The 13,714-nt window shown below is 36.0% G+C and overlaps 1 protein-coding gene across 1 annotated transcript in view; it reads left to right on the plus strand.

The window, feature by feature from the left end:
- LOC107044210 (protein CBFA2T2) overlaps positions 1–13,714 on the plus strand; it is a 31,242-nt gene that overhangs the window by 4,975 nt on the left and 12,553 nt on the right. The window contains exons 2-4 of the mRNA XM_015266014.1: positions 2,988–3,368; positions 11,570–12,006; positions 12,770–12,916. Of these exons, the coding sequence (XP_015121500.1) occupies positions 3,005–3,368; positions 11,570–12,006; positions 12,770–12,916 (948 nt within the window). The 5' untranslated portion in view covers positions 2,988–3,004. The remainder of the gene's footprint in view (positions 1–2,987; positions 3,369–11,569; positions 12,007–12,769; positions 12,917–13,714) is intronic.

Consider the following 13,714-nt stretch of genomic DNA (forward strand, 5'->3'; position numbering starts at 1 on the left):
AGAATTTTTTAGGAAATTTGTTTGCGATGTGAAATTTATTTTTTACGATTTAACATAGTAATTTTTAAAAGTGCAAACGCTTTATTTATTTTTCTTCATTTTTACTAGTGAACGAGAAATTACTCAAATCGTATGAATTTTCATTATTTAATTCAATTCAAAATTCATTAGTCGGGTCTTATGAAGTCAAAAAAATTATTGCAAATTAATTGATGTTCAATAAACTCTCTGCAAGGTTTTACACTGGAGGTTTTACTATTGTAGGGAAGAAAATTATTTGAATGAGGGGAGTTGGGGGGAGGGGGGAGGATAGGAGAGGGAGGTAGTACTTGGATCGGTGGGATTTAGTGAGTTTAGGGGCTGGGGAAGTGGGTGGAATCGAATTCGAGAATTTTTCAGGAAATTCATTTGCGATGTGAAATTCATTTTTTTTAATTTAACAGAATAATTTTAAAAGTAGTTGAAAACACTTTATTTTTTTAAATTAATTTTTACTATTGAACGATGAGAAGTTACTCCAATCCTATGAATTTTCATTATGCTGAATTGCAATTTTTTCTTCCGATTTAAAACTTTAGTTCAAACTCTTGCGCATTCTACATTTAACTCGATGAAATAGCGGAAATTACTGTGTTGACTAGTAAAAACTCCAGCGGACGATGAGAGCGTCGATTGTGTTCAGTTCTTAGAATCTCAATTCTTGGAATTCTTCAATCTCAATTCTCGGAATTTTCATTATTTAATTTAATTCAAAATTAATTAGTTCTACTGCTGAAGTAAAAAAAATTATTGCAAATCAATTGATGTTCAATAAACTCTCAAACTTTTCAATGACGAAATATAAAGTTTCAACCAATGTTGATGTTCCCTTTAACACGCATATAAAAAGACACTTAACACTGTAAACAAAGGGACAAACATGATGAGAGAAAGAGAGAGAGAGAGAGTCTGTATACATATACGTGTCGTAGCACACTGGCCAGGGCTTAGCCTCGATGAAATTTCCATCAGTATAAACGTCGTAGGGGGAAGGAGACGACGGAAAAAGTCTACATTTCCCTTTTTTAATAAAAACATAATACATAAATGAAATATATGAAAAGATAATTTAGAATCTAAGATTACACTTTTTTCTGTAATTAAGGGGAGAGGGAAAGGCTCGTGACGGGGTGAAACGAAGAAAAACTTGACATTTGTAATCACCAAAGAATAAATAAATAGTAAATAAAATAAAATAATATACAAATGAATATACAATCGACGTATTTCATGTACATGTTGATGAGAGGAATATTTCCGTGGGGGGTATAGTAGATATTTCTTCCTCGAGATTTCCGCATGGTAATCAATTGCAATTCTCAGCCGTGGAAATTAATCCATGTGTTGGACAGTGGTCCGGAACGAATAAAACGTATCGCCTACGTGAGGATGACGCGAAACACAAGTCCGCCAGATGTTGGCAGAGTATTTTTTATTTTTACACGCTATCCCCTCGTCGATCCCTTGGATTTTTAATTTTTTTGGCGATTTAAAAGACATTGGGAATACAATTTTTTAATGGAAATGGTCATTAGGGGCTGTTCAGGGGGTATTAAGCGGTGAAATTTGGAAGCATTGATGTATCATGGGGTAATTGAAAAAATTAAGATAATTTTTGGGCCCAACCTGTTTTGCCCCGTAAAGTACAACGTCAATTTTTCGAAATTGGCTTATAGCGGGTAACAAACTCGATGAATTTTTTCATGAATATAGACTTTAATGAGTTCAATTCATTGACACAATTAAAATTCAATTTTTCATACAGATTTTAAAAAATTGATATTTTTCGAAAATCAATTTTTCAACGATTATTCAAAAAATTGTCATCAAAATGGAATTAGTGATGGCTCAAAAAATTGAGATCAATACCCTCTTGATTCTATCAGAATATGATGGGGATCGCACAAATCGTTGTTGAGTCACAGCACATTGTTTATGCGATTTGAAAGAAAAAATCGATTTTTTCATGATCACTGAAAGAATCATCAGTAATGGCAATTAAATTAGGGCTTGAAAAGTATATTTCAATGGCTTCTTAATCCAGTTGAAAAATGGTGAGAACAGCATCATTGCTTATCAAGTTACACAATACCGTCATGACCTTTTTATTATAAAATATCTATCTCTCGAATAAACCCTGATTAAATCCCGGCTATACACTGATTAAACCTTGATTAAACCTCGATTAAACTCGGACTGAAAACGAATTCGAGCCTTGAGAGGGTCTGAATGAAGAATTATTTGACAGAACGAAATAATACGTAAAATTTCGATGACATTTCAACTAATAATAGAATTATGACATGAAAAAATAGAAGGGAATAGTGAAATAACTATGTAAAAAATGCAAAATAATCATTACATCAATTACGCCTATACTCCTGATAACCCCCATGAGAGAAGGCAAGAAAAGATAGAGAATAAATTAGCAATTTCTCCAGTTGAAGAAAATCTCGTTTGAAATTTCAATTTCTCCCCCAGAATGGAATAAAAAAACTTGAGGAAAAAAAGTGTCGTGCCACAGTCGCTGTCGACACAGCGCTCAGTGCACTTTTAAAATCTTAAGCTTGGTAATTGGAAAGGTACAGCACCGAACGATTACATGAAATAAAGGAAGTGATGGGGATAAGGGTGAGAACCTAGGTGGCTCGTGACAGTTTCGTTGCATTTTTAATGATATTTTTCTTTTCTCGAAGAAACTTTCTTTCTATATTTAATAAAAATAGATGGAGTAAAAAATCCAATTACCGACTATCAATCAAAATTCTTTTCACCATTCGTTGCACCAGTTTCCCCAGTTATTTAAATTGAAACTGACCATTAATGGAAAAAAATCACACGGAAATATAAAAAATTCCCGAGGCGAAGTGAATGAAAATTTCATTGAACGTGAAATTAAATGAATAAGTGAAGTTAATTAATTGCGTTGATTATTATTTTTTGTTTAGGAGTGAAAATAACGATTATGAAAGCCGAGGGATCGGCTCCCCCAGTCACAATTCATCCCAAGGTCAAGGTAAAGGAGGAGACGAAAGAATGCAATTATCAGCAGCAAAGCTCACCGGTGGAAAGTCAAGTACTAACGACAATGGCTGTACCAGTGGTTGGTGGAAGTGCAAACACAATCACAACAACTTCAACAACAAACTCAAACAGCATACCCAACCTTTCCAATCATCTACCTTCAACGGGCTCAAACTCATCAGCGAACGAGGCAACTTCCCCAACAAGTACTCACCAAAATTCAAGTGTCATTTGCCAAGTCCCATCATCCACAAGTTCCGTGCACAATGGCGTTGAACCTGTCGATTTGGATGTCAAAAGTAAGCGTAAGTGACAATTAAATTTATTTTCAGTGATAATGAGCCATTGGTCGTCAATATTTTTTAATATACATATGAGCTGTTCCATGAAAAATGAGTCAACGGCTGACCCTCACCCTCTTGAAAATTGATGGCGATTTTTTCTACGATTGGGGGGCTTAAAACACTATCTCTCAAATTTTTTAAGATTTTTTTGACAGGCCAGTTCGGAGATATTTGTTTTCAAATTGTTCGTTTTTTTTTACAATAACTCGAGTTCTACTCATCCGATTTCGATTTATTAGGGGGCAAAATTTTCCATTTTTCACGACCATGGCATGGAATACCTCATATGCATATTTTTTTCCTCATTCGAATATTATTCACACAAACAAAAGTGGACAACTGCATTTTTTTATGAATGAGCTGTTGTTGCTAAGGAATTAGAAATTTGCTTCCGGGCGGATTCTGTTATTTTAATTCTTATTCCAATATTCTTTTCTTCTATTTTTTGTCACAGTACTATCATCAATTAAAATGTCATCGAAATTTTAACGGGTGTGAATGCATAGAGTTTATGAAAGTCGATATTCATGAAAAAAAATCATGAAATTCGATTGATCCCTTGTAAGAGAATTTCAAAAAAATGAAGAAAAATGAAGAAAAACGACCGCATAAGCTTAAAATAAATTAGGATGATGGTTCACGTCACCAGAATAATTAATTATGAGATGGAATCATGGGATTTTGGACACAGCAAAAACCGTACTATCTCATGGTTAAATATCGCGCCATTTCGATTAAAATTTAGTCTTCATCGTGTTTCGTCACTGTAAAAACTATTTTCTCTAGTGTAAATTAACATCATAATACAATAAATTAACCAACGAGCGCAGTCCGCAGTCATCCACGGCTGACGTTACGCAAAATCGGCCATTAATCGCCTTTAAAATAAATAAATAAATAAATAAGTGAATAAATAAATAAATTCTATATAATAATCCGATAAATTTTTCATCTTCGATTCACCCTCTTTGGTATTTTTTCAATGTATTTTATCGAACTGCAATAATAAAAAACGATTCTATAGAAATTTTCATAGAATTGAAAAAAAAAATCTCAATTTTAGCATTTTCCGGGGACATCGAAAAATCCACTTTTCTGTTTTTTTGTTGATGATCTCTCTTTGCATTTTTTCTATTATATCTGATCAAAATTACGTCATAGAAATGAAAAATAATGAAAACAAAATAAAATAAAAGCTTAAATAAATGAATAATAGACACCATTTAAAAATCGCAAATGCGACTTTTTACATCACATTTAATTACCCTACCAGACTTAAATTTGGCTTCCATTCCCAATAAAAAAAAAACACGAAAAAGATGCATTTGAATTAATCAACCCCACCGGCTCAATAAACCCCCTAAGAAACCCGTGGAGATCCCTCCCAGCTTGATCATTGGCGCATCCACCGACGCTTGAAATCGTACGTCAGTTTACACGTGGAATACACTGCATGCCGGCGCCCGTATACCCCAATGCCCCGCGATTCTTCCTCAAATCGCCTACATTTATACTGGATCTGGTTATCTGTCCTCCGAAGCCCGCAGGTTCCATTTACCAAGTCCCCCCTCCGCAGTTTTCCCCCCGCCCTCCGTCATAATATTCTCATTCACTCCTTATCACCCGCAAGCGGCTCCACTCGATTGCATCCAGCAAAAAAATCCCTGCACAGGTAGGGGAGGGCAGGGCAAAACGGACCACTGACAGAAAATTGATTATTTTTTATTTTTTTAATAGTTTTTTGTTGGATTTCGGGGTTTTTCCCGAGACCAAATTCACTCTTCCAAGTTTTTTATGTTAAGGGGTAACGGAAGCCGTTGAAATAAACTTATTTATGTTCAAGCTTTTCTTTTATTCTATGCAATATAAATGACCGAGATTTTCACCACTTATTAAGGGAAGCATACACGGAGAGAAATTTTCTAGAAAAATTCTAGTACGAGTGCTAGAAAAAATCACAATCCACCGGCTGTGAAAAATTCTAGTGCTGTTAAGGTAAAATTTCTTGGTATTTCTGGTAAAATTTCTGGGGATTTCTCTGAAATTTTCACAGAAATACGGGGAAAAATTCACATTTTCCCCAATAAAATTTCTAGTGTCGGCACTGGAATTTTTTCCTGGCCGTCACTTTGCGCCTCTTTTCCCGTGCTAGCACTAGAATTTTTCTAAAAAATTTCTCTCCGTGTAAGGGAAGGTTTGTAACCCTTCATATATAAGAGAAAATTTTGCAATTTTTTGCATAACAATTTTTTTTGCAAAAATAAAAAAATTGAGGGTTACATACCCTCCCTCATGCTTCCCTCAATATGTGGAGAAAATTTCAGCCATTTTTATTGAATAGAATCAGAGAAAAGCGTGAACAAAGTCTGCTCTTTTCGACGGGTTCCGTTACCTCTTAAACCCCATAATCCAATTTTTTTTCCGTTGAGTACGTCGAGGTATTGTTTTTCAACAATTTGATCCTTGATTTGATAATTTCTTTCGAGAGCCTGAAGAAGCTAAAATGTTTAGCGAAACGTCGCATCTACGACAAATCAACGAACGTTGGTATATTATTTCTCCAAATTTTCCCTTGACCCCTAATTAAAAATTTATGAACCTGGAGATCAACAACAAAATTGATTTTTTTAGTTTTTGCTTCCAAATGCAAATGGAATGGAATGGTTGCAAGAAATTTTCTGGAACTGTCACGTAATTTTTACCTAAAATCACGGAATTTTTCCAGAGCGTTCCGTAATTTTCCCTGAACATTTGTCTCCGCACTGAGAAAAAAAATTATCTTTTCCAATTATCCATTTACTTGACAGAAGTATTTATTTTTTCAATACCGTACTTTCCAGTCGAGTCATTCCCAGGCAATTCTCATGAGGTTTAAATTATCACAATTATATTGCTCTAGATGATCATGTCAGTTATAACCTTGACTGAACCCCTTCAATAATTACAAATATTAAAAAATTAATTGAAATTCTTCTCTGTAGAAAATTAGAAATTTCGGAAAAATGAATAATCATTTGAGAAGTTCATCCTCCAGAGCAACATGATTATCACAATTGAAACCTAATCAGGCACGTCTGGGAATAACTCGATTGGAGAAATACGATTTTGAAAAAATGAATGCTTCTCTCAATGAAATAAACATTTGGCAAAAACATTTTTTTCTCAGTGCGTGCACGGAGAGAAATTTTCTAGAAAAATTATTGTTCTTGTATTTCTAGAAAAATTAGTACTGGAAAAAATCACAATCCACCAGATGTAAAAAATTCTAGTGCTGTTAAGGTAAAATTTCATGGTATTTCTGGTAAAATTTCTGGGGATTTCTGTGAAATTTTCACAGAAATACAGGGAAAAATTCACGTTTTCCCCAATAAAATTTCTAGTGCCGGCGCTGGAATTTTTTCCTGGCCGTCACTTTGCGCCTCTTTTCCCGTGCAAGCCCTAGAATTTTTCTAAAAAATTTCTCTCCGTGTGTGCGGTTCGTTTAGCCCGCCTGGTCCATTTTGCCCTGCCCTCCCCTAAACTCCTTGAGCCAAAAAATGTTCTCTCCCCGCGATGCGTGAAAGTGTGCAGCATAAACCGGTAGCTCGCAGCCGTAAAGACGACGGCGATGTACACAATACAAACGTTGAGATTAAAGTGAAACGAAGGGGGTGTAGTGGTGAGAGGGTATTATGTATACGCAAACTAAAAGCAACGAAGCAGTCTGTCAGGAGTCCGGGGGAGGGGGGGGTGGCGAGGCGAGGCGATGAGGGGGGAAGTGTTTAGTTGCAACATTTGGCCCCTTTCTCGCTCTCGTGTATTTCGCCGCTGCCTGACTGCCTGGTCCAGACGCGATAAGGCACGTCCAACACTTCCCACCCAGAATCCCTGGCTCACGGCTGATATCATATCCAGGATATCCTCGAGCCACTGACTACTACCTATTTCACGATACTGCATACCCCCCTCCCCCCCCCCTCAGCCTTCACCCTTTAGCCCCGGCTGGCGTGTGGAATGCGTCGCGCTTGGATATCCCGAGTTGAAGGCCTATGCTAGGCATGCATGCATGACTGCTGTAGACAGTGCCACCCTCGATCCCCCACGTGTTTTAAAGATGTCAGCTTAGCTCGGCTGCCTCCGGGCGATAAAGCGCAGGTTCGTATCGTTAAATCAGGTGAGCAAACCCGACTGCTCCGAGGTGGAGTCCGCAGGATTGGCAGATTAAAGTAGCTCTAGCCTTAAGGATATCCAAGTATCTGTTACGGTTTGGTACAGACCACACTATAGATTCAACTATTTTCAATCATCAAATTTGTCAATCAAATTGCCTTAATTTATTTATATTTATTTAATTTATTTTAATTTATTGATTAAATTGCGTGAAAAAAATTTGAAAAACATCATGAATATTCAGTGTCATTCAAATTTCATTTTGCATAGAATTATTATTTTTTAAACATTTGTTGTTTATAAATAAATAATTGAAATTGTTTAAACTTTCGGAAACCTTTTTTTAGGTATGAAATCGATTTATGGTAAAATTCTGAATATGAATACATTTGTTACGATTCCGAACAAATGATTTTTATGGTAGAAAATTGATTGTTTATAAATTATTTATAGAAAAGGCTCATAATTTTCGAAAATTGCAACTTTTTAATTATTTCATCAATCTTCCTCCAAAAGTAAACTTTCTAAAATTTCTTCAGATTTTTGTAATGTTTTCTAACAGTTCAATATCAAGATTTAAATTCAGACCTGCAAAGTTTAAATAATAAAATCTTTGGAAAATGTCCGGAAACTTAGGGTCACATGGGGCTCAAATGAAAGCTGTGAGGCTCGACTACAAAAGTAGAAAAGCATCTCACTGAAGAAAAAATCTTAAATAATTATTTACCCCTATATATTTTGATGTCCATGTATGGAAAAACTTGGCCGAGATAGGAAAATTTTCTCCAACAAACGACCACCTCAAAACTTGTCCGAGAAAATTGAAATAAGTTGAATAATTAATTCCCGGGAAATTCTCTATTATTATAAAAGAGTACTCTCTGAAGAATCCAAAGTTTTGCTCCTTCACCTTGTCAAACGAATTAGCAGGATTATACTGGGAACAAGAGGTGAAAAAGGAGAGGTGGATAAATTGGAAGAAAGAGTGTGGGCGGTGGGAAGGAATTGCGATCAAAGCCATCTGTTGCATTGTCCCAGCAATTAGGAGGCGACAGCTGAGTCCCACCACCGTACTTACTTCCTCTCACAGAGACTCTCAGTTGTGCCCGTGCGAGAGCACGTGCGACTTATCGATCCTCCCCTGTGTTTCGTTTCACTTTGTACCGTTTGGTTTCTATTTTTTTTCCTTTTTTCGCGTTTTTTTCATTGAAATTTTTGCGGGCGAGAGGTAATTTTTTCGGTGGAAAATCAAATAATTGTTGCTATTGAATGGGGGAGAATAAATCATTGCGCGGAGGAAACAGTTGGATAGAAATTATCTTGAAAATCGGGGCAAATTTTACTGTGCGATAGAAAAATTGCTGTTTTCAGCGCTCGTGCGCAAAATGGCAGTTTCCACACATTGTGATGGAAAATGGGGCTCGATACTCGTGGGAAAAGTGTTTTTTGACCCGTGGGGGGTGTGTGCTACCCTCCCAAGGGTCAAACAACGTTTTTATACTATTGTGGAGGATATTTTACGATTCGTTCGGTGAAAAAAAACATCTGTGGATGCAAAAATTATCTTCCTGTTCAGTAAAATTTCCCACATCGATAGGGTATTGTAGAAACTGAATCGAATTGAATTGAAATTTTACGAACGCGAACGAAAATTATACGCAACATTGAGCAATGATTGACGTTCGCTGCGATAATTTCTGCGTGGATCGGCATCAATCACTAATTTAGTAATATTGAGGTTTACTTATCTTCATTGAAATTTGAAGAATAATATAATAATTGGTTATTTCAATTCATTATGAACTAAATAATTGACAATATCGAATTATTCAAAATTTAACTTTAATTGAAATTTATGATTATGCCAATGTCTGAATTTTTTTATGGAATGCAGGCTAGATTTTCGGCACAAATTAACAGTTTCGGCACAAATTACCATCACGTTCAGTAAACTTTCAAGGGTCAACGGCGAAAAATTCACTATTCTTCTCGCACTTTTTCCGTGATATATTGTGAAAAAGTACTGAAAATCGAGTTCACTTCACAACTACTCAACTTGTTTGCTAATTATTTTCCAATTTTTTTCTCCGTGTTGTAAATGAGTGGAATGATGTTACATTAGAGAGAGAGAGAGACGGGGGGAGGGGGGGGGGTGTAGGGATTGAGGTGTGGTCGGGAAGGTAACAATCCACTAACAAATGCAATTAAACTAATACTTACAGATTTATTATCCGCGTCAAATTAATACAAAGGTGAAGGGAAAATAATATGATCCGATCAAGTGTGCGATACGAGCTGTACTCCTAGACTGAATTATATTCGCACGGAGAGGTGTCAGCGAGGCTGCCGAATATCCTTACGGTTTGACGAATCAGAAAAGAATACGCGTGGCACTGAAGGTGCGAGTGAGACAGCAAATGCCTGTGCTCGTAGTTACACTGATAGAACGGATTATTTATTGTTAACGAATGGATTTTGGTTGGAGGTTAGGGTCTATTCGGTCCCACCAAATGTTCATTCGTTAATAGTTAACGAATGTATATTTGAGGAGCCTCGTTTGACTTGACTTTCGACATTCAAGTGAACCATTCATTAACTATTAACGGATATTCATTTGGTCATATTCAACTCTACCATTCGTTAATAGTTAACGAATCTCGTTTGGAATAAATGAATCATTCTATAAGTGTAGCCAGTGTTCGCATGTTAGAATGTAGCGAGGCGCTACAAGGCCGGAGGGGGGGAGGGGGAGATTGGTTAAATTTTCTGCAAAACTGTGAATGATAAAAAAAATGCGCAAGATACCATTTGTAAACCTATTCCCTCCCCAAAACTATTTACGCCTTTATCCACCATGCAGAAATTTAAAAAAAATCAAATTGTCCAATCGACTTTCAATATTTATAGCACTGAAATATTGTTATTCTCGTATCACTATTTTCCAGAACAATTTTTGTTGATGTGTATTATAGCAGCAGATATCACTGGAGCCGGCGGCATTTCTGCACTGACAATAACGCGCACTGTATGGTGGAGAGAATAGTGAACAAGACAAGGTGGATGACACGAGCCGTAATTGCATGTTATCCACCGGATGGAATTCTGTTGGTTAGTGGGGGGAGAAGGTAGACGAGGAATAGTTCACGCGCGATGTATAAAGACATGTGTGAATCAATGCACACGTCACGGTCATTCTTAATTCTTTGGGATTTTGTGGGAATCAACTCTATTATTATATAATAATTATACAATTATATATACGTAATTATATTACGTTAAATACGTTACAGTTTAAATAAAAAAATGAATTTATTAAATAAAATGGGCGAAAAGAACAATGAATAAAAGATACAAAAGGAACAATTATGCAACAATATCTTCAAAACTAGTGAGTTCACAACCAAATGTTAAACCATATTTTTTTGTAGATTATAAAATTCTTCATGATAAAATTGTATAATTATTATATAATAATAATCCACATATATTATTATATATAATTGTATAATTATTATATAATAATTATTATTATATATATTAATATTTATAATATTAATGAGACAAATAATAGTAAATTCTAATACTAAATTGCCGTTGAAAAAAATCATGTAACGTTTTCTGTCACCGATGTATTCGGTTATAATTTAACTCTACCCATAGACATTAATATAGCCATAACTATATGAACAGAGTTGAATTGACAATACTTTTAACTATAAACTATAGTTGTAAATAGCTAAGGTTAATATTTATAGGTATCCTTACAAATCCATAACTAAAATTACTTTCCACCGTTAAAAAACGAAAATATTCTGAAAAAACACTAACAAAACATTAATGTAAATTTATAAATAATTATGTATATCTCCTACACCACGATTATCGATTCGAATGGGAATATTTACGGAATGAATGTTTTTTTATAGAAAAAAAACTGCAAGTCCCAGTGGGAATATTCATATCGCGTAAGATGCCCCGGAATAATTAAAAATTCACCTAAATATTTATTCCAGGCACACCAACGGCCCCACCTCGCGACGACAGAGGTTCCGAGCTTTCGGCCAAAGAAAACCGCTCATCCCCTCACTCGCAAAAGTCAAAACTCTCCCACCCGTCCGGCATCAACGGCAACCCGGAATTTTCTCGCCAATTATCCGGCGGCTCTTCGGGAAATGATAGTCCCGTCTCGTCGCACTCAATCAAACCGGAGGACGAGCCGGGCATTGGAAAACACGAGGAACCACCATCTGCACCACCGCAACTATCGACCGAAACGACCACCACCAGCACCAATGGAGTAGTTCTGAATGGTGGTGGTCTCAGGTGTATTTCCAGCGTTTTCGCGGGTCACGCCAAGCTCAAGAGGCTCCTCGGGACTCTGGTGCAATTCGCTAATAATATATCAACGGAGACCGGTGATACAGTGAGGTGCTTCGTGTTTGGCCTCTTGGTGAGATCTTCGTCTTGAAATTTTCATCTCAAAAATAATTCAGGAAAAATCGCGCGGGGGGGGGAGGGAATGAGATATTTTATTGAACGCAGGCAAAGAAACGGCGCTTCGCCGGCTTTTGTTGGCTACACAAAGTGCCTCTTTGAGAATATGTAGACACACGTGCGTGCATGACAGTCTGGGTCAGCCATCAGGCGCCCCGCGGGGTGGGGGACAAATCACTCGATGAGCATCCCCTCGGGGGAGAGAGCTCAGGGTATAAAAAGAAAATAGGAGGGAAAACAAATTTGAAGAGAAATTGCGCAATTGACCGCCGCTGATTGGTAATATTAAGGGGATTCAAGTGTTTTTACAGTTTGGCAGAGATGACTGTAGATTCGACCGTTTTCAATCATCAGAAATAATTAAAATTAATTAATAATTGATAAATAGTAATTAATCGACTTATTAATTAATTTGTTTATTAACTTATTTAATATCAATGTCAATTAATTAATAAGTCGATTAATTAATAACCCAATTAATTACTATTTATTAATTAATTAATTTGTTATTTTAATTTATTAATTAAAGTGCGTGAACAAAATTTGAAAAAAAAGTCATGAATATTCAGCGTTATTCGAATTACATTTTGGATAGAATTATTATTACTTTAAATATTCGTTGTTTATAAATAAATAATTGAAATTGTTTTTAAGAATTTCAATCGATTTTATCAATTATGTAATGGATAATGGATAATTTTGTAATGTTGATTTTCCAGAGTGGAGCAATGACGGCTGAGGAGTTTCACTCAGCCCTCCAAGAAGCAACGAATTTTCCCCTCCGAGATTTTGTTCTCCCGTATCTCAGACACACACTTCCCTCCCTCAGACGAAACCTCAATACAGCAGCGAGAGCCAATAATCAGGTAGAATGAGACATTCTATTATCGTTCCGTTATCATGCAGATAATTTTTTAAAGATTTTCTTATCCCATAACAATAATTACACCGCAGGTTGACCCATAAGGTACTGTATAGTTTATTAGAAACAGCCAGCATGGGCTATAAATCTAAGAACCACCACTGCTACAAGCCAAAATTACTGGTACCAACACGAACTTGTCTTCTACATAATACATAAAGCCCAAAACTGCCGTGGTAATTTCGTTATTTCCACCCATAAAATCTCAGTAGTCTCGCATTAAAGGAGAGACCCATCTCTTATCACACTTAAAACAAGTGGATAATTGCAATTTTTTTAGATGAATGGGAATAGTTATTGTTGCTAATAAATTAGCAATTTGCTTCCGAATGGGTTCTCTTTTTTTAATTCTTATTTCACTATTCTCTTCGTCTATTTTTTCAGGTCACAGTGCTATCGTCAATTGAAATGTCATCAAGATTTTGCGTATTATTTCGTTCTGTCGAATAATTCTACATTCAGACCCTCTCGAGACTCGAATTCGTTTTCAGTCCGGGTTTAATCGAGGTTCAATCAAGGTTTAATCAGTGTATAGCCGGGATTTAATCAGGGTTTATTCAGGATTTAGCCAGAGTTTAACCCAGGTTCGATCAGAAGTTAGTCGGGAGCATGAATTAATATGAATAAGTATTCAACATAATAGACTGATACCTGTGTTTAATAGAGATAGAGATTTCCTATTCTAAAAAGAACATACGCCGTAAGCTGTAGCGTAACGCTCATTCCTCGAATTTCATTGGTC

Source organism: Diachasma alloeum, unplaced genomic scaffold (assembly GCF_001412515.2).
Source record: "Diachasma alloeum isolate Michigan unplaced genomic scaffold, Dall2.0 Dall_scaffold_00180, whole genome shotgun sequence".
NCBI lineage: Eukaryota > Metazoa > Arthropoda > Insecta > Hymenoptera > Braconidae > Diachasma > Diachasma alloeum.